Raw genomic sequence first — 24,824 nt, forward strand, 5'->3', positions numbered from 1 at the left:
GTCGACCCTCGTTCCCCAAGGTGCCGATGGGGATCGTGCCTGCTATCACACAAACTGCTTCGTCTGATATTGTACGGTAAGCGTTCGACGTTCGCAATGCACTTAATCGGTATGGGGCTGCAATTCTTTTTCTATTTGCTTCCACCTTCAAAGATGGTGCCCAGACTGGAGCTGCAGAAAGCAAGATGCAGCTGACAACGCTCGAGATCAGGAGCCGATGGCTTTGCCTAGGACCACCTCTATTTGGTAACATTCTTGCCAACAATGTAGCCACTCCGGAAGCTTTGGTTGGTAAATTTTCAAAATGGGACTTGAATTTCAGTCTTTGATCAACCATGACACCTAGGTATTTAAGCGTTAGTTGCAACTTTGTAATGTGTTCACCAATCCTGGTCTTTATCGATGTTTGCTTCCTTCGCTTGATAATCAAAACTACCTCGGTTATATGCTCCGCGAGTGTCAGACCAACTTCCTCTAACCAAGACCTGATTTCAAAAATTGCCTCGTTTGTGAGTACCCCGATCTAATCAATATCTTGTGCCACGATAGTCACTTTGATATCGTCGGCGAAGCCAATGATTGTCACTCCTTTAGGTAGTTGCAGCTTGAAAATTCCGTCATACATTATTATCCACAGGAGAAGACCGAGGACTGATCCTTGTGGAACTCCGCAGGTTGTTTTATACGCGTTAGGTCCATCGTCCGAAACGTAAGACAATATCCTCTCCCGAAGAAATTCCATAACATGTGCACCAGGTATTTAGGAGCGCCCAATTTGGCTAAAGCTGCAACTATTTTGCTCCATTTTGCCATATTGAAGGCATTCTTCACGTCGAGAGTAACTATCGTGCATAATTTATTGGCCTCCATTGCTTTATCCGCACCATGCTGATGGAATCGACAGTAGATCTTGCTTTTGGAATCCGAACTGCCTGTCTGAAAGACCATCCTTCTTTTCTGTGATTGGTAGAAGCCTATTGATGTCTGTCTGTCCGTCAAACGCATTTTTCTCGGAAACTGTTATAGCGATTGACACAAAATTTCGTGGAAAGGTTTAAACTGTGAACGCTCACGCATACAATGAATTACATCTTGTTACGTCGAATTTAAGGGGAGGTTCCCATGCATGCAAAAGGGGGGTGTACATTTTTTTTCACCAAATATAGCCATGTGGGGTATCAAATGAAAGGTGTCGATTAGTACTTTCCGAAGCTGGTCTTAGTTTTGACATTTTTTGGAAAGGTGGGAGTGCGGAGGGTCAAAATTGATCATTTCTTTAAGGGACCCATTCTCAGAAACTACTCAACCGAAATATCTGAAAAAAAAATCAAGAGGCTGCCACTTTATGGTGCTTGGGCTCCGAAATACCTTCCATACGGAAATATGCTCAAATAAAGTTGATAATAGTATATTATTATAATTTTTAGTAATTGGCTGCAAATTAAGTTCATCTTAGCACCACGAAATTTTGCAGTGTGGGTGTAGGCCATAGAATAGAGCATGATCCTATCAAGTTTGGTGAAATTGCACTATCACTATCAAAATTATAATAGGTCAAAGTTGTCGCTTCTTTGCAATATCAAGGCTATGAACCCGAAAGTGAATACTCTCACATAATATATGCATATATTATGTGCTACGTACTAATGGGACAAATTCACATACACAAAACCTTCGGTTCCGATTTCTTTTCTTTTTTTCACGAAATCGCCACCGTTTAATACACGGCGGGCCAATGCGTTTTATCGGTGGCTGGATTCGCAAGACAACAATCAACGACCGATGTTGAGGTGCGATGGTCACATAGGGAACGGCCTGGCATTGAGTGATGGTAACATGTCGTAAATGTCGTTTGTTTCAAAATTGAAACAATATTCATCTCTCAAGTAAGGGGTTAAAGTTAAGAAAGTTAAGAAATTGAAACAAACTTCTTCAAAATTTCTAATATTTTTTTATTTTTTATAAAGAATAAAAATACAAAAACTTTAAAAACGTTTAGATAGAAAATTCACTTTTACACTTCGAAACTAATGGTCTAATCGTCTTCGATCAATTTGGAATGTACGTTCATAAGGCTCTGAAAGTATATATGCATAAATGAAAGGTTAGCACAATCAAAAAATCAGAAATGATGGACACTGTTTTATGGAGGAAAAACTGAACAAAATTACTTACAAATGGTGGAGTTTTATTGACTTCCCTCAGAAAAAAACATAATTAACGAATGTAATTTCAGAATTAGTGATGCGATGATGTTCTGTTGGACACATCCTATTCAATAAGCCTGTGGTGTACAGTGCTTAAACTCTGAGAAAAATACCCGTAAAAATATTTAAATGAACAATTTTCCTCTTATTACTCATATTGGGGATCCAAAAAATGTTCCGCCTTTCTCAAAGAGCATAAGCCACAATTTGAAGATTATATGTAAAGCGAACATATATGGATTTGAAAGGCTTTTGGCCAAGGCACACACATGATAATTGGTTCAAGTGTAGACATTATTGATTACTTGATTCACTTAAAAATGGAAGATTTTATTTCGGAAAAGAATCATTTGCAACGAACTATTTTGCATAATTTTATTTATAACAAAATAGCAGCTGAATCCTTCCATTTTTAGGTGTAAATTTTTGGTGATCATGCTCCGTCCGCAACTACGTTGAAAGAATAGGACAATTTTCCCAACGCGATTAATTAATAAATGCTGGTCAATCAACAATGTGTGAAGATTAACTAGAAAAAAATTAGAAATACCAATAGATGAAAATTCTTGCAACATACAATTTAATTTAATTTATTTTTTGGGGATAATGTAAAATTATTTTGAATTCATCTGTTGAATCGTATTTTATTGTTGCATTGAACAAACTAATTTTGAAAACTGAAAATAACATTCACTGTTGATCGAGCAACTGTTCCAAAACGTCGCGAAGAAATCATGGCAATAATTAAAAAAAATAGATAATTTGAGCTTACATCACTTAGAAGAAAGACATCGGCATACGCTGTAAACTGTTATTTCAAAAATCACAAAAAAGTGTTTTTTTTTACAAAATTGTGACAGGACATGCAAAATATGTCAACTGTACTATGAAAATGAAAAACGCAAGGGAGCATAAGGTCGGTCAGACGAAGCAGGTTTACCATACGCAAAACCTTTCATTGCGTCAAGGTTTCCTGCAACTGTCTGCAACCATAGCTGGAGATATTTTTCGACGTAACTAATCCGGTTAAAAACGAGGTATTGATGAAAAATGACCAAAATTTTTCATTTTGAATTTTCGTATGACGTCGGAGCACATCATCATCAACGAGTTGAAACTTACTTAGCAGTGCAGAAGTGGCAAACCTCCCGTCCACCGTATTCACTGGGCATAGCTCTTTCAGATTATTGTTTGTTTCAGTCGATACAATCAATCTTCACTTCTTATGAAGGTAATGCAATTTCTGACTGAATAATTGAATCGCCCCAAACGACCTTGATCTTTTCAGGCAGAGTCAGTAAATTGCCTAAAAGGTGAGCGAAGGCTGTAGCTACAGATAGAGCACGCTTTCAATAAAATGGAAATATTAAATATTTATTAAACAAACGTTGACTTTCATTAAAAAAAAGGCGGAACATTTTCAAAATCCCAATATTTAAGAGTATCTGAATTCCCAAACCTATTTTCGGCAAAGAAAGTGTTGAAGAGAAAAATGTTGAGCCATCAAATTTACGTCAAATGTGACATGGAATGGTTAGTTATTTACAATGTAATACGATTACAGGCGATAATAGAGATACATATTCTAGTCACCAATGCCAGTGTATTAACCAGAAAATAATGAGCAGCACAGAAATTCTCTGAAAAGTTGGTAGATTTGTTCTGCGAAGCACTTCAACATTAATTAGACGATGAATCCTGAACCAGAAATATTTCTTATATTGCTTTTGCATAAGCAATGGACATATGTATATATGAAGGACAAATGCTGAACAATAGATGACGTCTGAAGTCGAATCGAAAGGTGAAATATTGCGACGACCCAAGATATTGTAACTACATAATATCTCTAGCTTGGACAAAATCAGCCAAATAGTCTCACTGTTCAATAATATTCATTTATTTATAAGCTCTCACAGCGGGGAATAACCTATCAAATAGAAAGGCGTGAAACGATGATTAGCAGTCATCCTGTCAACCATCAAGATGAAATAAATAGGAGGAATATGCTCGCAAATTGAATGCAGAACAACTAGTTGAATGTTGTACATGACCAAGCCAAATAAATGCAGAGAACATTCAGCGGAGCGCTTGCTTCCCTGGATACAAATCGGCATCCCTTATGTATGCTTTTTTATTCCATATATGTATTGTATATGTATGTACATGCATAATCCTGATTTGTTAATTTTTACATATTAGAAAGTATATGAAATTTGCCACGACAATGTAAATTTAGGATAAAAGATAGGATTTGGTAGTCAAGTTTATATTTTGAAAATTATTTCCAAAAATATAGTTTTTGTCGTAGCATTTTAGAATGTAAAATGCAATATAGAAAGGTGTTACACAAAGCAATATTGCAGAACTCCGCACCATTTTGTAATAATAAAAATAAGAATATAAAACGAAAATTGAAAGAATACCATAAAAAATAAACTCACCTTGAAATATTTCACAGTTTTCACTCTCAATTCAAGCGTAGCATCTTCATCACATACAAAAAGCGTATTTGGATGCTGTTGGAAAGCACTGACAGTCCACATATGATTAACACCCTCTTCGATTGCTTTATACAATGCAAATGACTTATGTGCCCCGGTAATGAGAATCATAACTTCCCTAGCGTCCATTACAGTACCAACCCCAACAGTCAATGCTTGTTTCGGCACCTTGGACATATCGTTTCCGAAAAATCGTGCATTGGCCTCTAAAGTATCTTGTGCTAAAGATTTGACACGTGTCCGTGAAACTAGTGATGACCCAGGTTCGTTGAAAGCAATATGTCCGTCAGGTCCAATGCCACCTACAAACAACTCTACTCCACCAGCTTCCTGAATTTTATTCTCAAAGTCCAGACACTCTGCGGCCAAGTCAGTTGCATTTCCATCAAGGACATGCACATTTTTCGGATCGATATCAATGTGTTTGAAGAAATTGTTCCACATGTAGTAGTGGTAGCTTTCCTCGTGATCTCTGGGTAAACCTGGAAAGAAAAGGTAGAGTAAAAGGAAACATGAAAACAATTTCAAGAGCTTTGAATACTAGGGAGACCGAAATTTTGAATTATCTGGAAAGACGCAGAGCGGTCAAATGGGGTATTACGAGTTGTAATGGTTTGTGTTTATTTATGTAATTTTAAATTTATGTCTATGTTTTTATATTAAATTAAAGTAACATAATAAAAATAATAATCGCTGGCGCAAAATTCCAATCAGATCTGAACCTTGAAGTGTGTTAGAGCTCTTCGTTCGAGACCGTAACGGTACGCTACAGGATTACGGTATCATATAGGAGGCAATGCGGTCAGCATTGCGCTCCCCCGAAATTATTACCCTGATTTTGACTCAATTACTCATTCACCGCTGAGTCCACTGGTATCCGACATTAAATCACGATACAAATCCCACTGTTACCAATGAAATTTGAACCGCGATCTTCCGTACGACAGCCTTGTGCTCTAACCACTCAGCTATCCGAGACCTATACATACATACATACACACGGATCCAAAAGTAATGCATGAATTTATTATTCAGTAAAAATAAAATAAATAAATAAAATAAAAATAGTTAAGCAAGTATTGAAATGCATATTTTACATATATTACATATTACATGTACATATTAAGAGTGGCACAAAGGTTTCTCCACGCGTGCTACAATATGGTTTTGTTGCACTTTTGTACGAATAAGGGAGTGCGGGTGAAGAGCGAAGGAATCGCAATTCCTTGCACATCGTGACGACAACTCCCCTATCAATAAACTTATTAACGACACGAAAATAGTCCGCTTTGGGACCGCGAGAATTTTTAAAGGGGTATTGACCGCTACCAGTTTTTAGCCAAAATAGATTAGGGATTTTCTTCACCCTTCTACATACTGGCTTTATCCCCTTCTTCTACGGGAGTGGGGTTGACAAATCAAATTTTATTATAATGAAATCAAAAAACCCCCATTTCAAACACCATAAGTTTTTAAGGAGATGACCGCCACGATTTTTCAATGAGGTTGGAAAATATTGCTATTGCTCCCGCTCACCTCTCCATCCATTAACTCCTTTCTGCCTAAAAACATGGGGTTCAAAATTATACCCTATCGGTGTTAGGAAGTGTGACTTTTTAAAAGAAAGTGACCGCGCAATTCTGTAAGGCGATTAAAGAGGGAGGCTTCTTCCCTCTGCATATCATCATCATCAGTGGCGCAACAACCGGTATCCGGTCTAGGCCTGCCTTAATAAGGAACTCCAGACATCCCGGTTTTCCGCCGAGGTCCACCAATTCGATATCCCTAAAAGCTGTCTGGCGTCCTGGACTACGCCATCGCTCCATCTTAGGCAGGGTCTGCCTCGTCTTCTTTTTCTACCATAGATATTGCCCTTATAGACTTTCCGGGTGGGATCATCCTCATCCATACGGATTAAGTGACCCGCCTACCGTAACCTATTGAGCCGGATTTTATCCACAACCGGGCGGTAATGGTATCGCTCATAGATTACGTCATTGTGTAGGCTACGGAATCGTTCACCCTTCAATTTTCTCCTCATGATCTTGCTCATGCATGAACACGAGGGCAAGCAAAAGTTATTTTCGTACGTTCAATACAGAATATTATCAAAGAGTGCGACAACAAATAAAATCTTTCGTATGCGAAAGGAAAGAAAAGTGTACATAATTGTTGACAAACCAAATAACATCTATTCCCTCAACTTGCTCAGCTCAAACATTTTCCCAAGAAAAATGATTGGTTCTCCCAAGAGAGTTGCCTCCTCCCTTAGGTTCTCTCCTTAACAGCACCTCCACAAAGTACTTACGAAACATCTCCTTGATAAGGACATCTGCCCGTACTTCCACCCCGTAGAGCAGAACAAACTTGACCGTGCTCATGAGAAGGCATCTCCTGCTAGAGGTAGAATCCCCCAAAATTTGCAATTAGCCAACTTAAGACCGAATTGTCCGCCGAAAAAGCTCACCTTCAAGTTGATCCTCGACTCGATCCAAGGTATGCATTTAATCGTTAGCTTCATAGTTAGTCGTCTTACCGATCACCATGGGACGCAGGCACGTGTGTTCTTATCATGGCTGTTATCTTACGAAATTGAAGGTACATCTGAAATCAAACGTTATGAGGAGCGCTTGCCATTGAGATCGGCGGCTGGACCCCTTAGTTCGATAAACCGCATCCAGAATCTCCACGACAGCATCCACTGTGGATCATTCTGCTCTAAAACCGAACTGCTTTGTTGATAAGTCCCCGGCAGGACGCCTACTCTTAATGAATTTTTTGAGCACCTTCTCGGCTATATCAAGCTATATATCGGATCGTCGGTTTGCAGGCGATAACTTAGGATCTCCTTTGCTTTTAGTGATCAGCGAGAACCTCGAACCTACGAGGAAAAATGTCTTCAGACAAGAGTTCAATGTCCCAAGCGGTAGGCCCGGCATTAGACATAAAGGCAGCGTACATGTGCTCATATGCCCGTAATTGCTAACGATCACCGAAAACGCAAAGTAAGGCGGTTGCTCGGTAGATTGTGCGAAGTTCGACTTGACATTGGCCAACCAAAATGATATGAAAAACTGAGTCTGGTTCAGTTCTGGAATTGATAAGCGCTGCTCATAACATACCTTAACACTTTCATGTGGGTTATTCCAACAGCGCCCATCAACCAATTAGATTCCAGCTAGGCAAACTGTTTAGTGTTGTTGACTGTTCACTGTTGCGTTCAGGTCGTCGTTGAACTGCCGTGGCAGCAGTAGGTAAGAGCGATTAAGTAAGACAAACAAGCCTTTAAAGAAGTCAGGGAAGCTTTTAAAAACATCCTACATAGAGACGTATAAGTTCGTGGTAGGTTTTGCCTCAGTCTAAAACGTAGGAACCACGTGCTCTCATCTTATCATTATTCAGGAGTTACTCAGCATGGGAAGCATCATAACTACCATAAAAAATTTGAAGATAATAGTAGTAACCACATAGAAAAGCTATTATATATTTGCAATAAGAGTGCGAAAATAAAGTATAAATAAGTAAGCCCGAAAGATAAAACTAATTATTCCTTCAAGCTCGCAATAAAAGACAAGGCCCAACCCCTTTACGGAGCATGCACTGCAAACAAGATCTATCCAGTTTTATGAAAGTATCAGTAGTTTGTGTTCATTTCTAAACCTGATAAATCTTCAAGCGAACTATCATTTTGGTGTACGTAAATCTCTTAAGTAATATTATAAAAGTGCTGACGGATACTCGAAGAAAAGATGGCCTTGGTACAATACTGGTGATGAATTCAAAGAGTATATTGTCTCCGCGAGACACTGTGCTGTGCCTACTGTTGTAGAACATCGTGTGCAACGATAACCAACGAAAGCTCCACCAAACTACGGTAGTAAATGATACCAAAGATAGCATTGACTGCAGTTACAAATCGTTTAAGGATGTTAAGCTCCCAAAGTAGAAAACGAAAACAATACAATTACTCAGGCCTAAGAATAGCGGAGAAAAGCTAATTTTCGCAGTTTCGCAATTTACGGGAGGACCGAATAGATACACACAATTAAATAGCTAAAAGTAAAGAGACAAAGGGCTCGTATAATTTTCATCCCAGGCTATGATGAGAATCATTACATTAACGTGTAGTATTTTGGTACTTTCTACCTTTGTAAATGATGCAACTACATATATTTGGTTCTTGTTCTACTAAGTTGCATGGACCTGTACGGCCAATCTTCGTCAAATTGGGATGACTCTGCACTTGTAGTTACCTGTGTTAGCCGAGATGGACATAGGCCATAAAGTCTGGCAATAAATTCACTATAAGCTTTGATGATCCAGCGGAGCGATTTCCTTAGCCTCTTAATCGGGCCTTAACAATACTCTTTCAACTAACTTTCTTTGCCTACAATGATAATAAAGTATGGTATGCGCAGGACGATAATTATGTAAAAATATCAATGACAAAAGATCTAAGGAAATGTCGAGAAGACACACTACCTACCACCCATCACTGAACTGGTGTCATTCAGTTTTAAATTCCGCTAAAGGAACTTGAAAAGCTAATAAGTGAATTATGAGTTGTTCTACAAAAGTTTTGATGAAATCTACGTCAAAATAAATTAAGTGAACAGCAATGCATGAACTCCTTTTAAAAGTTTAAATAATCTTTTGTACCAACCCCCAACCTAGCGCGTGTATCAATTTAGTTGCAGAAGGTAAAAATTAGGGGAAATTTAATTAAATAGCGAATGAAAACATTATGGCGATTAAAGACGTCTAAATTTTCAGTCACCCACAATTTCCCGCACTCTATCGTAAACTGCCATATTTTCTCGACCTTAGGAAGGATCATCAAATCCCTCCAGCTCCCGAAGACATTCCGAAAGCGGCAATATGCAAAACCTCCACTTTTGTTTCATTTATTCGAGTCACGTCTTCCTCTGAGTCCAAGCATTTAGAGCACCTTGAGAGTATCAGTCTTGTGCTCAACGTTGAGAAATGCAAATTCTTCTTATGATTACCCCTGAAGGCATCCTACCGGACCCAGTCAAAGTCCAAGCGATTTCAAGCTTTCCGCTTCCGAAAACAGCTAAGGATCTGAGAGCATTTCTACCGTCACTTCTTGTCGTCCACCATCAATCGATCCTTAACGCATACTTGTCTAGGCCGAAAACACAAGACTCCCGCCTGATTGCGTGGCCCCCAGGTGCTGTCCACGTGTTCGAGGCCACCAAGCAACAGCTGTTGGAAACTAAATTTCTGGCATTACCACAGCAGATTCGTGAATGCCTCACACATTAGTAGGTACTGCCCTTTACCAAAAGATGAACCAAATTTGGCAGCCAATGACCTTCTTTTTCAACCAGCTGAGCCCGACTCAACGGAAAACCAATTAAATACTTCCCATATTCCCTTGTAGGCAAGCCGTTCATAGTGTTTACGGACCATAAGCCACTCACCTTTGCTTTGAAACAGAAGCCCGACGAAACGCCCCCTTCCAAACTTGGGGTTTAGCAGCCAGTTATACAGGGAATACAGTTCGAATGCTCCACTTTCTTGAAGCTACACAAACTCCTCGGCTTCATAAGCCAACGGATAACCTCCTACCAACCGAAGTCCAATGGGATGCTTAAAAGATAACACAGGACGCTGAAAACCACTGTAATGGCCCGTACCACTCGTTCTACTTGACCTCGGGAAAGCCAATCGCGAAGAATTTGCTGTAATTCCCGCGGAGCTGATGGGAGAACCTGAGGCCCCCACCGATCTTGTACTTAACATTAGATTTCCCTTAACACCACCGAGTTGTTAAGTTTGCTCAAGGACAATGCGGAAGCTGAACCCACCACCACGCTCCAACTACGCCACAAACGTACCCAAAGTACCCAGGGATCTCGACTCCTGTACGCATGTCCTAATTAGAACGGACCCTTTCCGAAGGCCGCGCTGCAGCTAACTTACGAAGGCCGCGTTGAACTCCACAAGAAAGACCGACACCATTTTAGCCTTGCAGCTGGACACAATCAAAAGAATCTCCCTGCCCCGACCTTTCTTCCCGGAAGAAAACGCAGCCAGAAAGAGAGGTGCGCTATGCGTCCATTTTGGCTTGCAATAAATACAAGCCAAGGCTGCATACATCCTTAAAAAATTTTCATTTTTGTGAGGAAGAAAGTAATACTGCTAACACTTTATCAATCAAAACAATCAAATAATCAATTATTGAAACTAGACATTCTCAAAATCAGTCGTTTTGGCATTCGGGTTCTTGCACCAAACCAGAGACGAAAAATTCGATCACATAAAACTCTTAAATCTAAACAAGATAAATGGATACCGCAGATAAAATTCTAAAGATATATCTTACCAACATATTCATCCATGTTAAACGTTTTAACAAACTTAAAGGACACTTTCCCTTCCTTATGAAATTGGATTAATTTCCTGTACATGGACAATGGGGTACTGCCAGTTGGTAAGCCCAAAACAAAGTATCTGAATATAAACAAAACCGTAAGTTTACCTGACTCAAAATTCAGTGAATATAAAACTTACCTGTCTGGGCCAGGTTTGAAGGCATTTATCCGTTTCATCACATACCGGGCAGACCACTCCCCCACATAATCGGCAGAATCAAGGATCACTAACTTCATTTTGAACACCTAAAACTCTGAAAGGTAAAAAGAAAAAATATTATAATATTAATAATAAATTTTATAGTCACCAACGAACGTGATTGAATTGTCAGCAAATGTGAATTGTGTCTATGTTCGTGAGACATTGATACTGCAGAACTACTTTCAACGAATATATAGCATGTCGCTACAAAATAATGTCGTGGTTATATTTACCAACATCAGACTCTGTGATAAAGCGATAAGTAATGCGGTCGCCAAGCTGCCCATCTAATCATCCAATAGACCGTACATATTTGTTTAATAAAAGTAAAGCACAACCAAAACTATTAGGAATATATTCGATAAAGCGTGTATACGAGTATTTTGTTTTTGTGAGATGGAGGACTAGAAATTTCAAAGACGACCTAAGCCACAATTTCGAATACGTAAATGTGGAATAAAAAAAAAAACTATCGAAATTCGTGCATGACCCAAAGCCTTTAAGTATATTCTTGAAAAGATCCACATAAGAAATATCAGCGTATGCAGTATGAGTCGCAAAAAATTACTTTCTAGTAAGCATTCCAGAAGTCGCAGAGCAAAGCCCTTGTGCGTGCATTTTCTAACAGCTTCAGTTAATTTTTGCTAACTATAAATTGAACCTGGCTGGTGACAGGAATAGATCTTAAAACTGAAACGGTGAAATCTGATCAACCAAGATCCGGCGGATACAATTAACATTGCAAAGAAGTTAATTTAGGCATTAGATGGTCAACAAACGACGCTCCTCGATGAAAGTCCAACGAATATTGACAAGAACACAAAATAACCAATGAAAATGGGTCCTACGCTTGGGAAAATTTGCTCGAAACACTTTAAATAGCAAATAGCATAATGACATCTACGAAAAAGTCACCGCTCTCTTCTGGTACGAACGCTACAGACAGTTGAACGCCTTGGATAAAACGGCGCTACTGCCAAATTGGAAGAAGTATGAAAACTTCATTAAATTTAAGAAGAGCGGGACAGTTTTAGGGTCCAAGCAACCATTTTTTCTTCTAGTTGCTTTTTTATGCTATGCACAGTCCTGCATCTCTTTCAACAAATCCCGTCAAAATCTGAGTATCAGAATTTTGACAACACCTTAGTTGTTTTTAGTTTTGTTTAGTTCACTGCGGGCTTGGAAAACCGAAACCACCCATTCAAACCAATTTTCTTGTAGTTGTCCTCATGGTGGGTGTGCATGTGCCGCTAAGTCCTACCTACCCTGTTAACTTAATCCCACGGTCCTCTTCAGACACGCATCGATTTGGAGACCAGAATTAGAGCCCCGCTATAACCAGCATAGCGGTACTGGTTTATACTGAGTGCAGACTCAGCATTCATACCAGTAACATAGATGCAATAGCTACCTAAAACTCCACCGCCACTAAGGGGTATGGCGCCCAAGTTGTACAGCACAACTCCACGCTCGAGCACACGAGAAGCTCTGCCCGCCATGTGGACACAACCAGCATGAAACTCTCACAAAAGGGTCAACCGCAAATGACCGGGCCCAGAACACCTCCCATGGTACCAGGATATCGTTGGTAAGGTTTCGTTGTAAAAGTCGGTTCAGAGGAGTATTTTGCAGACCTAGAGTCTGATCGTCCTAGTGCTCAAACATCCGCCTTCTGCATTCCGACCGGTACCATCTCTTAGAAGTCATTCTTCGACCATTTCATGTTGATTGCACTTAAAGTGTTCCCTGTTTGTCATGAAATACGACTGAAAGGAAAGGTGACTTCCTGTTAATAAATGAATGCAGTCCCGGAGAGGCTCAAAAAAGTTAATATTACGTTAATATTTATATCGTGAAGGGTGATCTGAATTTCGAGATGAGCACTGACAACATCTTTAACGAGCATGCGATGGGAAAACCCGGATTTGAAGACAGTAATGGTGAGAGGTAGCATATACTGAGAACACAGAGCCTGCCATAAGGTCAGTTGGACTTCAACTGAATGACAACGAGAGTAGTGAAATTGATCACTTTACGGTCAACAGTATATTTAGCAGCAGTCTTTTGGATATGCATCACAAGAAAGGGGGTGATATCAGCCTCGAAAGGATTATCATCTAATGATCCTTTTCTCTGGCTTGGGTATTGCTTTCACTGCTTCCCACAAGGTTAGCGAGCTTCGACCACCCAAGCTCAACACCGACCGCTTATTAAGCTATCTTCCGACAATCAAAGAGCTATTTTGCTGATCAGCCGGCAGATGCCTTGAATAGTCCGCCGAAAAATGTCGACAAACATTGGGATGGTGTTAACAAATTTTTTTCTCTGCCGGTGCTCAGGTTGTCTTGGCAATATCCCGAAGTGCAGATCGATAAACAGAACGAATTAGAGGCTTCATTGATGGCAGTTGGTGCATTCAAGCCCCGATATAGTGTGAAATCTCGGGAAATTCAGCGTGGTGTGCGCCATGAAAGAGGAAATTTATTCTTGCGGCGCTTGTCAGGGAAGCAGGATCAGCTGCAACTAGCAATGACTTCAGAAGCGTATAGCCCATCACGTTTAAAAGATCCCATGTTGAAAGCGTAAATTCATTCCACGATGGAACACAAAACCTAGAAAACCCCTGCTAAACCAACACAAACAGCTCCACTACCACACGTTATCTCCACCTGCACATGGTAATCGCTAGGATCGCACACGGAGAAGAACAAAAACCAGTCTCCCAGGAACTCAAAAGGGGACAAATTGTACCAACTGGTCCTCCAGGTTCAGGGTTGGGTAGTGCGGACAACCCCAGAAGCCTGCTTCTGCATACTGGGCTGATTTTACAACGACTGACTTCTCAGTAACTAGTTGACACCCTATCCCAGTTAGGGCTTCTGTCATCGCAATGCAGGAAATGCGCTGGATAGGGACCAGTTTCCTGGAGAAATAAATCATGTGTTCAAAGTAGGTTTCCTAGTGAACCAAAGAACCAGAGTTTATCGGCTTTGAAAACATAAACGAACAGCTATGCAGAGTCGGAGAAAGATACCTTCTACAAGGCAGTGGAACAAACTCTCGAAGCCTGCTCCAGACATGATATCAAAATCATTCTTGGAGATTCGAAAAGCCAAGTAAAGCGGAGCCCGTATTGAGGTGACATGCGAACTTCCATATATAAAGCTAACATACCCTTAAAGCGCGTCACCGTTTCCAGTAGTTCCTACAGCGTATATAAAACTACCAGTGACCATAGACTGCAGATTATTAAACTAGCACTGCCACAAAAATTGGTTGTTGAAAGTACCTGGTACAGAAAAGAGATCCACAAACAAACATGGATCTCCCCATATGGCACCACTTAAAACCAAATTCACCACATGTTAATTGAAGGCCCCACCTCTTAGTCTTGCTGAATGTCAGAAAAAAATATGTACCTCCTCAACAGGAAATGGTGCCACTTGCTATAAATAACAAGATTAAAAGACCGCATGTTCTCAAAAGATGGCTTCGAGCTTTCGAGATCTTGAGTTTCACATTAATGAAAGCGACATTAAATACATGAGGATAACGTCAACAAAAAAAAACGAAACAAACAAATTGCACTGACCAACTGAGAACAATAAAGATAGGAGAATACAATTTTGAGATCGTTAATAATTTCTCTTATCTAGGATCGAAAATTACAACGGACAAGAGCTATGACGACGAAATCCGCACACGGTTGTCGGAAAAAAACAGAGCTGAAGACGTGGGAGACCCTGTATGGCGTAGTCCAGGTCGCCAAATAGCTTTTAGGGATATCGAATTGGTGGACACGGGGCAAAATCGGGATGTATCGAGTTCCTTACTAAAGCAAGCCCAGACCGGACACCGGTTGTTATGCCGTACATAATGATATATATCCTTGATATACCTTGAATCAACAAGTTCAAAGTGAAAAAAAGATAAAACGTTAGCATATCATGGATATCATTGATTGAAAGCAAGGTTCCGAAAAAACGGTGAAATTCGTAGTTGTGCTTTTGTTAATAAACAAAGCAGGCCCAGCAGATCATCGAGAACTCACTGTGACTTGGCAATTGGAATAAACCTTTCCCTGGAAACAACTGAAACAAATAAAGCACAACCGACACTTGTTGTGTAGTATTGAGAAGGAAAAAATACAACAAATTCTCAAAAAAATAAATTTAAAGATAGAACATGATTGCCATATACCCGGTATGTGGTACATACCACGTGAACCTGCCTATCATCGCAGTAACAAAAGGCCGATACCCCCTTCAGCAGAAACAAAGCTACCTAGGTATACAAATTGTTCGAAGCCTTCGATGCTCTGTTCATCAATGCAAATAGGAAAGGTGCGATAACCATTGAAACTGAGCAACCTGATTTTTTTGACGTTTATCTCCAATCCGGCTCTACTTGCCGTTTTCCAAGTTCAGAGCTTTTTGGCCAAAAGCACAACTCATTGAGAGAGTAAGCAGATTTAATGAGCGTAATCGAGGTGTATGAAGAAATATTACATTACCCATTGAACCCCTTCACATTCTCTAACCAAGGCAGCATGAAGAACGATAACAAGAAAAAAGAGTATCGGTAACAAGATGCAACTCTGGCAAACTCCACTTTGGACTTCATATTCAGTGGCGGCACAGAAAATTTCGACAGGAGCGTCAAACATAATTTGGCTTCTTCTTGGAGGAGTAGTCAATATCCGCATGTTATCATGGCTTGTCCATATATCAGCGCACAACTGGTGAACTTCACTGAATATTATATGTACGATTCAGAAACTTGGTGAAGAGGTGTTAAGAATACCACCTCTTCAGTTAGTCATCATCGCGGATGAGGAGCCTGCCGTTCGCACTCCTCACAAGATCAAGACTTATGACCATATGAAAGCTGTTTTGTGATGCGTTATGTATGGTTACTATTCACACCTTGTAGGAATGCATTTTAACTCCCCCCAGGGACTGGCCAAGACTCTCACACTCCTCCTCTACTGTCTTGCGCCAAGTGCTCTTGAGGGCGACTCACTCGTCCGCCATCTTGAGTAAATGGGTTCGACTGCATGGCGAAACCAGTAAGTCAGCGCTTCTTATTATATGACCCATCCATTACCACTACCGCTTTCCGATCACAGCGCCCACAGATGACAAGCCTATGCAGCCACCAAATTCTTTGCTTGAAATAGTATCAGGCCCGTGTACTACTACAATACGTCGTATGCAGGTGTCCACGAAGACTGGGACTTTTGAATGACAGTGGTGATCACTTTCCATGTGCTACTTCTATATAACATTACAGAAAGAACATTAGCACAGAACAGTCTCAACTTGATTTTGGTGTTGAGCTAATTGAATTTCCAGATTTCAGGCAAGACAGCGAAAGCGGATTTAGCGCTTTTAATGCGTCGAGTGATATCCAGGTCGGTGCTATCGTCGGAGGATACCACGTTTCCTAGATATAGAAATTTATCAACGCGGTTAATGCTCTGCCCATTAAAGTCAATAGAGAGAGTGCGATGATCCGTCAGACTGAGAACCTCGGTTTTGTTGATGTTTACCTTGAACCCAACTGTACTTGACGATCTTCCCAAATCCAGAGCCATTTGACCAAGGTGCACAACCCATTGAGAAAGCAAACAGATGTCATCAAATAGTCGAAGCGTTTAAGGAAAGATGGTCCAGGATTATTATAGCTATTTTCTTTGCGGCGGCTGGAAGCACGCAAAAATCCCTCCAATTGTCACTATCGAAACGAGTATTCTTCTTTAAAATTTTAACAATCATCCCCTTCTTCCACTCTTTGTTATTAGTCTGGGTTCCGAGGAGTAGGATTAGCAGATTTGCAGAGAGGTGCAACGGCTATACTCCATTTAAGTGCATTGATAGGCGAGATGATTTCTCTTCTGCTTTCCGGAACAGTCCCTATCCGCATGTTACGATCACTACCCATTTCATCCACAAGAGGCGAAACTTCACAATATGTCATACGGTACGGTGAAGTGTTCTTTTCAGCTCTTCAGCTGCTCCTCATCGTGAATGAGAAGTCTACCGCTAAAGCCCTTCATAGAACCATCGAAAGGTTCACAACTACATACAAGTTCTATCGTAATGCGATATACACTAAAATCATTGCATTCTGAAGCGTTTTCCTCTAACAAAACGCTAAACTTCCTGGGATTTCGCACGATATCAAAGTTCGAGCGCAAGAGCATATACCGTCCGATCAGCAAGATAGCTCTCTTAAGACAACTATATCTACTGTTGACCGTAACCAATCTGATTCCTTATAGGTTGTCGGTCAGTTGAAACCCAATTGACCTTATGTGAAGTTCTGTGCTCGAAAAATGTACCACCAACGACGAGAAATCCAAAAACCCCCCACCATTATCATTACGATCGTCAAAACCATGCTTACCCATCACATGTCCAAGTAAGGTGTTGTCAAAACCCACCTTGGCATTGAGATCATCCATTACGATCAAAATTTCACCTTCAGGTAGCCTCTCCTGAACTGAGTGTAATTGCTCGTAGAAAGCATCCCTCTCCACTATATCGGAAGTCTCCGTTGGCACAATAGCACTGTACAAGTGTGATGCTACTTAACCTGAACCGTAATCTTGTAGCCAAAACTCTGTCAGAAATCGGCTTCCAGCTCAAGAGAGCGCGCCTTGCGGTAGCTATCAGAAACAACCCGGCACCGAATTCACGTCTGCGACCACTTGGTTTTCTCCACAAAGTTCAAAAGTACATTGCCGTCAGAGGGAGAGGATGTTTCCCAGAGTCTAATCATCTTACTTCGCTTAGACCCAAAACATCTAGCTTATATCGTTGGAATTCTCGATCAAACGAGCATTCTGGGGACCATCGATATCTTTGTCGAAGAGCGTGCGCACATTATAGAAACCAATCATAGTCCGTTTTCGATAGCCAAAGTCAGTCCTTATCCAAGGTGTTATTGACGTCTTGGTAACAGTGAAATTTCGAAGGTCGGAAGTTACTAGCCAATAATTTTCTATCTCTTTTAATTACATTGTACGACAGCAGGAAAGACTTTAAGTGCATTCTTAAGCCCCAACTCACAGGGAACTCATCAACTCAATGATGTAATCACGACATACTCAGAACTTCTCCCGCTCGCAATTATTAACAAAGTTCTCAACTCTTTAGTTCATCGATCCGCAGTCAGGCAGGCATTTTAGTCCTTTTGGGCCAACTACAACAGTTCCAGGGTTAATGGAGTTTATTTCGCACAAACCCTCAAGTGATAGAATAAATCGGAAGAAGAAATGCCCCAGAGAGTAATATCCGGTTCAGTGGTTGACCAAAGACTGCAAAATCGTAACTCACAACTAAAGGAGGATAGAACATAGCTGGTACATTCTACTGGGTTTCCGCATCTTATAGATCAATATAGTGTGCTCCTGTAATTATTGACTACTATTTTGAAAGGGACAGGGTGGCGGGCCGCTAGGATCCAGCATTTGGTTCCCCATAGCTGTGGGCTAGCTGCCTTTGACTGATTTCTTTCACGGTTATCTCATATATCACACGATCAGCAGTCGTGGGAAGATAATAAATACTACACCGATATTTTTGGATATTTTATTGATGAATATAATCTGCGGATACTGGACGAATTACGGTTTCCGTGGCCCGGCGATTTGATGATGGACTCTGTTAGAATGGCCTAAGATAAGACTAAAATAAAAGGAAAAAATTTCGAAATCTGAAAGGTTGAAGTTTTCGAACTGGTCCCTAACTAAAACATGTAGTTCATCGCGCTTCCGGTAGCCACGGTTTTGATGATGGATTTTCATAAAATAAAACAAAATGAAATGAAAATAAAATGTTTCGACATCTCGGTTAGCTTTCGGAATATTGAAAACTTCTCAATATCTCGCTTAGTTTCTCGTCAAATTGAATTTCAGGTCGTTCACTGCCATTTTATTGTATTTTGTTATTCAATTTTAACAAATTCTTTCGTTAAAAATATAGCTTAAAAAACTTGAAGGTAGCTATGATTTCGTTGAAAATCCTTCTCATTCCTATTCATTTCCGTATGAATTTACTGTACATGACATCATAGTATATAAGTATCACTTTGTAATAACTAGCCTTACAACACAAGAAATCAGAAAACTTTTTATGCCGGCAGTACCCGGGTTCTGGTTCCCTCACAACTTTCCGACAAATTTGGTTAGAAAAGAACATTTATCGCTCTTTTATACTCGAAATGCACCACGGGAAGGTATTGTCTAACGCATCCCGAAGTATTTGACCACTCCAAACCCTCCGGATAGCTCAGACGTCCGGATAGCTCAGTGGTTAGAGCACTAGGCTGTCATACGGAAGGTCGCGGTTCAAATCTCACTGGTGGCAGTGGAATTTGTATCGTGATTTGACGTCGGATATCAGTCGACTCAGCTGTGAATGAGTACCTGAGTCAAATCAGGGTAATAATCTCGGGCGAGCGCAATGCTGACCACATTGCCTCCTAGTGTACCGTTACGGTCTTGAATGAAGTGCTCTAACACACTTCAAGGCCCTGATCCAATATGGATTGTTGCGCCAACGATTATTATTATTATTATTAAACCCTCTTGGCGTGTAGTGACTCGGAAGAGTCTTAAAATACTTCCTCGCCGGTAAAATCGGACTCGAAAATGTCTTCAGCAATTGCCCTGTCAATGTCGTTTTCTGCGTGAACCGCACATTCATTGAGTCGAGGTCACTTCACGGGGGCAAATACCGCTTCTCCTCTTCCGGAGAGAATGAGATCTATCTCATTCAATTTAAGGCCATCCTGCAAATTTTCGTCTACCACCCCTCGATACTTTATATCAAGCAGGAACTTCATGATCTGCGAACCAAGATCATCTCTATACTTATCTAGGTACACCTCTCTGTAAAAGAACAGAGTCATATATTGGTGTAATGAGCGAAACGGCCTGCGACATTTGATTGAATTTTTCAAAAGTCAGTTTTGGTTCTCTAAATCATTGATAGTATTGATTGGATTGGATTGGATTCTTCAGCATATTCACCTTTGCAGTGATTTGTTCACAAATGAACAGTACTAGGACCGAACATTTGTTCAATATCTTTGTACTGTTTTGCGCTGTCGTTGCATAGAAGAATCCACATACTTCTGAATGTACGGCCACAGTTCCCGCTTGTTTTTTCGAGTTTACTCTAAAAAATAAATCAAAATAAGTTTATCTTCCTTACAATATATACCCATCACGGTTATACTCATTTGCTCGATAATGCGGCCCCTATTATACTTTCTTTGAGAAACGCCTCATCAATCTGGACCGTTTAACCTTCGCCACCTAGTGCCATTTTCTGTGCGAAGCGGTTACTTCAGCTATTTCCCGACAATAGTTGTAGTAATCAACTTTTGAAATTTAAATGGGCATAAGGATGTTCATCAAAAGGATCGAAGGAAAAGGGTTGTTTGCTGCTGTAAGATACTAAACCCAGCCATCGGTACGTTTTTCGAAGGCAAATCTTGCCACATTTAAGTATGCGGCGTGGCTGCAATAATAATTTGTTTCGTCACCAAGATACAGGTTACTGACGCCTAGAGACATCTGCTATCTTTGCCTCATCATCGAGGTAACTCCGAACTTAGCTGAAATACAATAGTTGATTATTTCAGCTATTGCTACTTGATATAAAGCAGGATGCGTCGCCATTCTCTCCAGAAGAGGAAAAACGGTATTTGCCCCGAAGCGACCTCTCCTCAATGAATGTGCGGATGACGCAGAAGACGACATTGATAGTGCAATTACTGAAAACACTTCCAAGTAGGATTTTACCGGCGAGGAAATATTTTAATATTTTTAATAATATTTTACACACCAAGAGGGGTTTGGGGTCATTAAATACTTCGAACCAAGGGGTCGCCTCTTCCCGTGGTGCATTTCGAGTATAAAAGAGCAATAAATTTGTCTAAAAGTTGTGAGGAAAAAGCTGGGTGCTTCCGGTATAAAAAGTTGTCTGATTTTCTTGTGTTGCAAGGCTAGTTATTACAAAATGATATTTATATACAATGATATCGTGTACAATAAATTCACACGAAAATGAATAACGATCAATAGGATTTTCAACGAAATCATAGCTACCTTCAAGTTTTTTCAGCTACATTTTTAACAAAAGAATTTATTAAATTGTTTGTTTAATTAAAATTGAACAATAAAATTGGCACGCAGTATAAATGGCGTCATGAGTTGGCCGGAGGAATTTCCACCCTTCCTCACGGTGCAGGACCCCGCAGACACAAGACCGATTACTTGCTTACCAACCCTCTACAAATTCATTACGTCCATTATTAGTGGAAGGATCAATGCGCACCTCGAGACCAACAACATTCTGTCCGAGGAGCAGAAGGGCTGCCGAGTTGGGTCAAGGGGTTGCAAAAAGCAACTCATTATCGACTCGGTAGTTGTAGGACAAGCAACTAGAGGCCAAAGAAACCTCTTTAGTTGCTATATCGATTATGCCAAGGCTTTTGATAGCGTTCCGCATACCTGGCTAATCGATATCCTACATCTGTATCGCATTGATCCGAAAGTAATAAAGTTTTTGGCGACAGTCATGGAAGGGTGGCATACCACCTTATCGGTGCGTACACCTGAGGGTGCTAATACCTCAGAGCCAATCCGTATACGGAGGGGCATCTTCTAGGGGGATTCGTTGAATCTCCTTTGGTTTTGTATGGCACTGAACCCCCTTTCATGGCTACTGAATGATGCTAGAGAGCATGGTTTTGCAATAAAGTGTGGGCTACGTGCTAAGTGCGAACTGACACTTGATGTACTTAGATGACATCAAGCTGTATGCTGGGACTGACGACCATCTTAGAATTCTGTTGCGAATAATAGACATATTCAGCCGTGATATTCGGATGGAGTTTGGATTAGACAAGTTTCGAATCTAAGCCATCCGCAAAGGCCATCACGATCCGCATGCTGGATATAGCATTGGTGACCTCCACATCGAAGCTATGACCGAGACAGACTTCTACAAGTACCTAGGAATTCTGCGAGGAACCCATGCTCGAGTTGCTGATCTTAAGGATGCTCTGCTGTCCGAATTCCCGCGATATCTAAAGCTGGTGCTGAAATCGCATCTCTCGCGCGTTGAATGTATTCGCTATCCCTTCACTGGCTTATGCATTCGGAATATTGCCGTGGACGACGACCGATCTGGAAAACGTCCAGCGGCGGATACGAACAACTATGTCCAAATTCCGAATGCATCATCCAAAGTCTGCCGTGGAGCGGATGAACCTGCCTCGTGATATCGGAGGTAGGGGCGTGGTTGACTTGGCGGAGCAACATCATCGCCAAGTCGACTCGCTGCGCGCTTATTTTTACAGCAAAGAGCAGGCGAGTCCCTTGCATGCGGCTGTCTTTAAGGCAGACTGTGGACTGACTCCACTTAACTTGAATGATCGATCTTTCAATCCTCTGAGAGGGGGGAAATCGGACCAAGAGCGGATCGATAAATGGAAGTCGAAGACAATGCACGGTAAACAAGTGAATTGTCTTTGGCAGCCATTTGTCGATTTGCATTTGTCGAACAGATGGCTGTGTGCTGGGGACCCTTTGCTGAGACGGAGGGGTTCATGTGTGCCATTCAGGACGGCGTGGTCGCCACCCGAGCTTATAAAAAGCTCATCATGAGAGAACGGGTGGACCAGTGCAGAATGTGTGGTTCGGCGTTAGAGACGTTGGACCGTCTCATTTCTGACTGTACTGTTATGGCACCGGTGCAATACATCACCAGGCATAATGCTGTATGTAAGGTTATCCATCAAAACCTTGCATACAAGCATAGGCTGATCACGGGAACATGTCCGGTTTACCGATATAAGCCGCAAGCAGTACTTGATAGTTCTGCTTACAGCATGTATTGGGACCGGCAAGTTCTGACTGATCACCACACTCTACACAACAAGCCTGACGTACTGTTAGTTGACAAGACAGATCGCTCCATGTATATTATTGATGTTGCTATCCCCATAATAGCAACATTGAACGGAAATACGTGGAAAAGAAGGTGGACTATGAGCCATTGGCTCGGGAAATCAAAGAAATTTGGCATCTCGAGCGGGTGGTTGTAGTTCCCATAATATTGTTAGCTACAGGTAGTGTACCTAAATCCCTAACAGCTTCCCTTGATGTCCTGGGACTTTCGCACAGTCTGGTTCAAACCATGCAGAAGCACACCATTCTGAATGCGTGCTCGATGTTAAATAAAAAATAAAATAAAAATCCGTGGCTACCGAAAACTTTAACCTTCAATATTTCGATAACGAAGGGAGATATCGAATATTTTTATTGCTTACTTTAGTCCTAATGGCCATGGTGCCCGAATCCGTCAGCAAATAGCGGGCCCACGGAAAACATAACGAAATACAAGTTTCGAATATGAACCAATTCGAAAACTTGAACCTTAGAGATTTCGAATTTTACCAGAATCGGTCATCAAATCACGCAGCCACGGAAACCGTAATCATGCCAAGATACTGTTTCAGAAGAAAAAATCGCTTGTTTGGTCCACTCTTAATCGATTCCATTCTTAGTCATTTTATCATTAATCCAATGTCGCCATTGGCTCATGTTATGAAAATTAATGCAATCCAAAGAAATTTCATTTGACTCGCACGCGAAAAAATGTTGCCCAAGTCCACCTGCAATCTTATTTTGGTTATCTATAACCGATTTACCAGCAATAAGACGCAAGGGATCTTATCTTAAAACGATAAATTAAAGTACGGCTCCCGTCACCTCCAGTTCAGATAAAAACATTGAGGACACCAAAATAATTGGTACAGCCACTGCCAGAACCAGTTCACCAGCATCAAGTCGTTGGACCCAACGGTCGCCCAGGCGAATTCTTATTGCAATCCAAGTGTCCAATCGCGTGCCCCAACAAGAAAAGCACAAAATCTTAGGGTCAATGCCCGACCCGGTTCCAATTGACATCACGTCGCCGAATTTACGCCTTGGAATTGATGGGAAACAGCCCTCCCGGGTGGCCTAATTTGATTAAAACTTGTTGATCGCCTGTCCAGCCGCAGCAAGATATACATGCATTCTTAAATAACCTTGTCGATAACCTTAGGTCGATTAATAAAAGATAATTCCGATTTAGGTATGCGCCTTCGAACAGCTGCCCAAGGGGAGGAGGTTCCTGGTGGTTTTTCAAAAGAGACATTTAGGATTGAGTTACTCACCTTGGAGGACACACTATTTACCACTAAATTTGATTTATAATGTATAGGAAATAGCTCTAAAATCACAAAATTTCACAAGAACGGGGATCCTAAAGTTACCAACCGGGCAGTGCAGATCCAACTGTCAATGCGCCACAAGATATCGGACCAGTTGCGCCTCGTCCGAAGTTTTCAAAACCTTATCTCATGCTGATACGAAGCCAGCACAGCGACGTATGCACTGTTTGAAGATATTTTCACCGACCGCTGACCCACAACAACATAATATCCTGAA

The 24,824-nt window shown here is 41.0% G+C and overlaps 1 protein-coding gene across 6 annotated transcripts; it reads right to left on the reverse strand.

Annotated features, from left to right (window-relative positions):
* Window positions 1-1,931: 1,931 nt before the first annotated feature.
* LOC119652589 (glucosamine-6-phosphate isomerase) lies at window positions 1,932-24,792 on the reverse strand. 6 transcript variants are annotated; one of them, XM_038056826.1, is made up of 5 exons: window positions 24,551-24,699; window positions 11,249-11,363; window positions 11,061-11,188; window positions 4,652-5,193; window positions 1,932-2,077 (listed from the first exon to the last, which is right to left on the reverse strand). In XM_038056826.1, the coding sequence occupies exons 2-5, from the start codon at window positions 11,344-11,346 to the stop codon at window positions 2,036-2,038; spliced, it is 810 nt and encodes a 269-aa protein (XP_037912754.1). In that variant the 5' UTR covers window positions 11,347-11,363; window positions 24,551-24,699; the 3' UTR covers window positions 1,932-2,035. The 6 variants fall into 6 exon arrangements, with proteins under 6 accessions (XP_037912754.1, XP_037912762.1, XP_037912745.1 ...); XM_038056834.1 differs by having other exon boundaries at window positions 2,036-2,077; window positions 24,654-24,792; XM_038056817.1 differs by lacking the exon at window positions 24,551-24,699 and adding an exon at window positions 11,426-11,564 and having other exon boundaries at window positions 2,036-2,077.
* Between the last annotated feature and the right edge of the window lie 32 nt (window positions 24,793-24,824).

Source organism: Hermetia illucens, chromosome 1 (genome assembly GCF_905115235.1).
Source record: "Hermetia illucens chromosome 1, iHerIll2.2.curated.20191125, whole genome shotgun sequence".
NCBI lineage: Eukaryota > Metazoa > Arthropoda > Insecta > Diptera > Stratiomyidae > Hermetia > Hermetia illucens.

What these genes read in the sequence shown, in the direction of transcription:
- LOC119652589 (XM_038056826.1), bottom strand. Translation starts at nt 11,346, where the DNA reads ATGAAGTTAGTGATCCTTGATTCTGCCGATTATGTGGGGGAGTGGTCT. An exon ending in TTCAAACCTGGCCCAGACAG is followed by an intron (nt 11,189 to 11,248) that starts GTAAGTTTTATA and finishes GTTTATATTCAG; the next exon opens with ATACTTTGTTTTGGGCTTAC. An exon ending in TAACATGGATGAATATGTTG is followed by an intron (nt 5,194 to 11,060) that starts GTAAGATATATC and finishes TTTTCTTTCCAG; the next exon opens with GTTTACCCAGAGATCACGAG.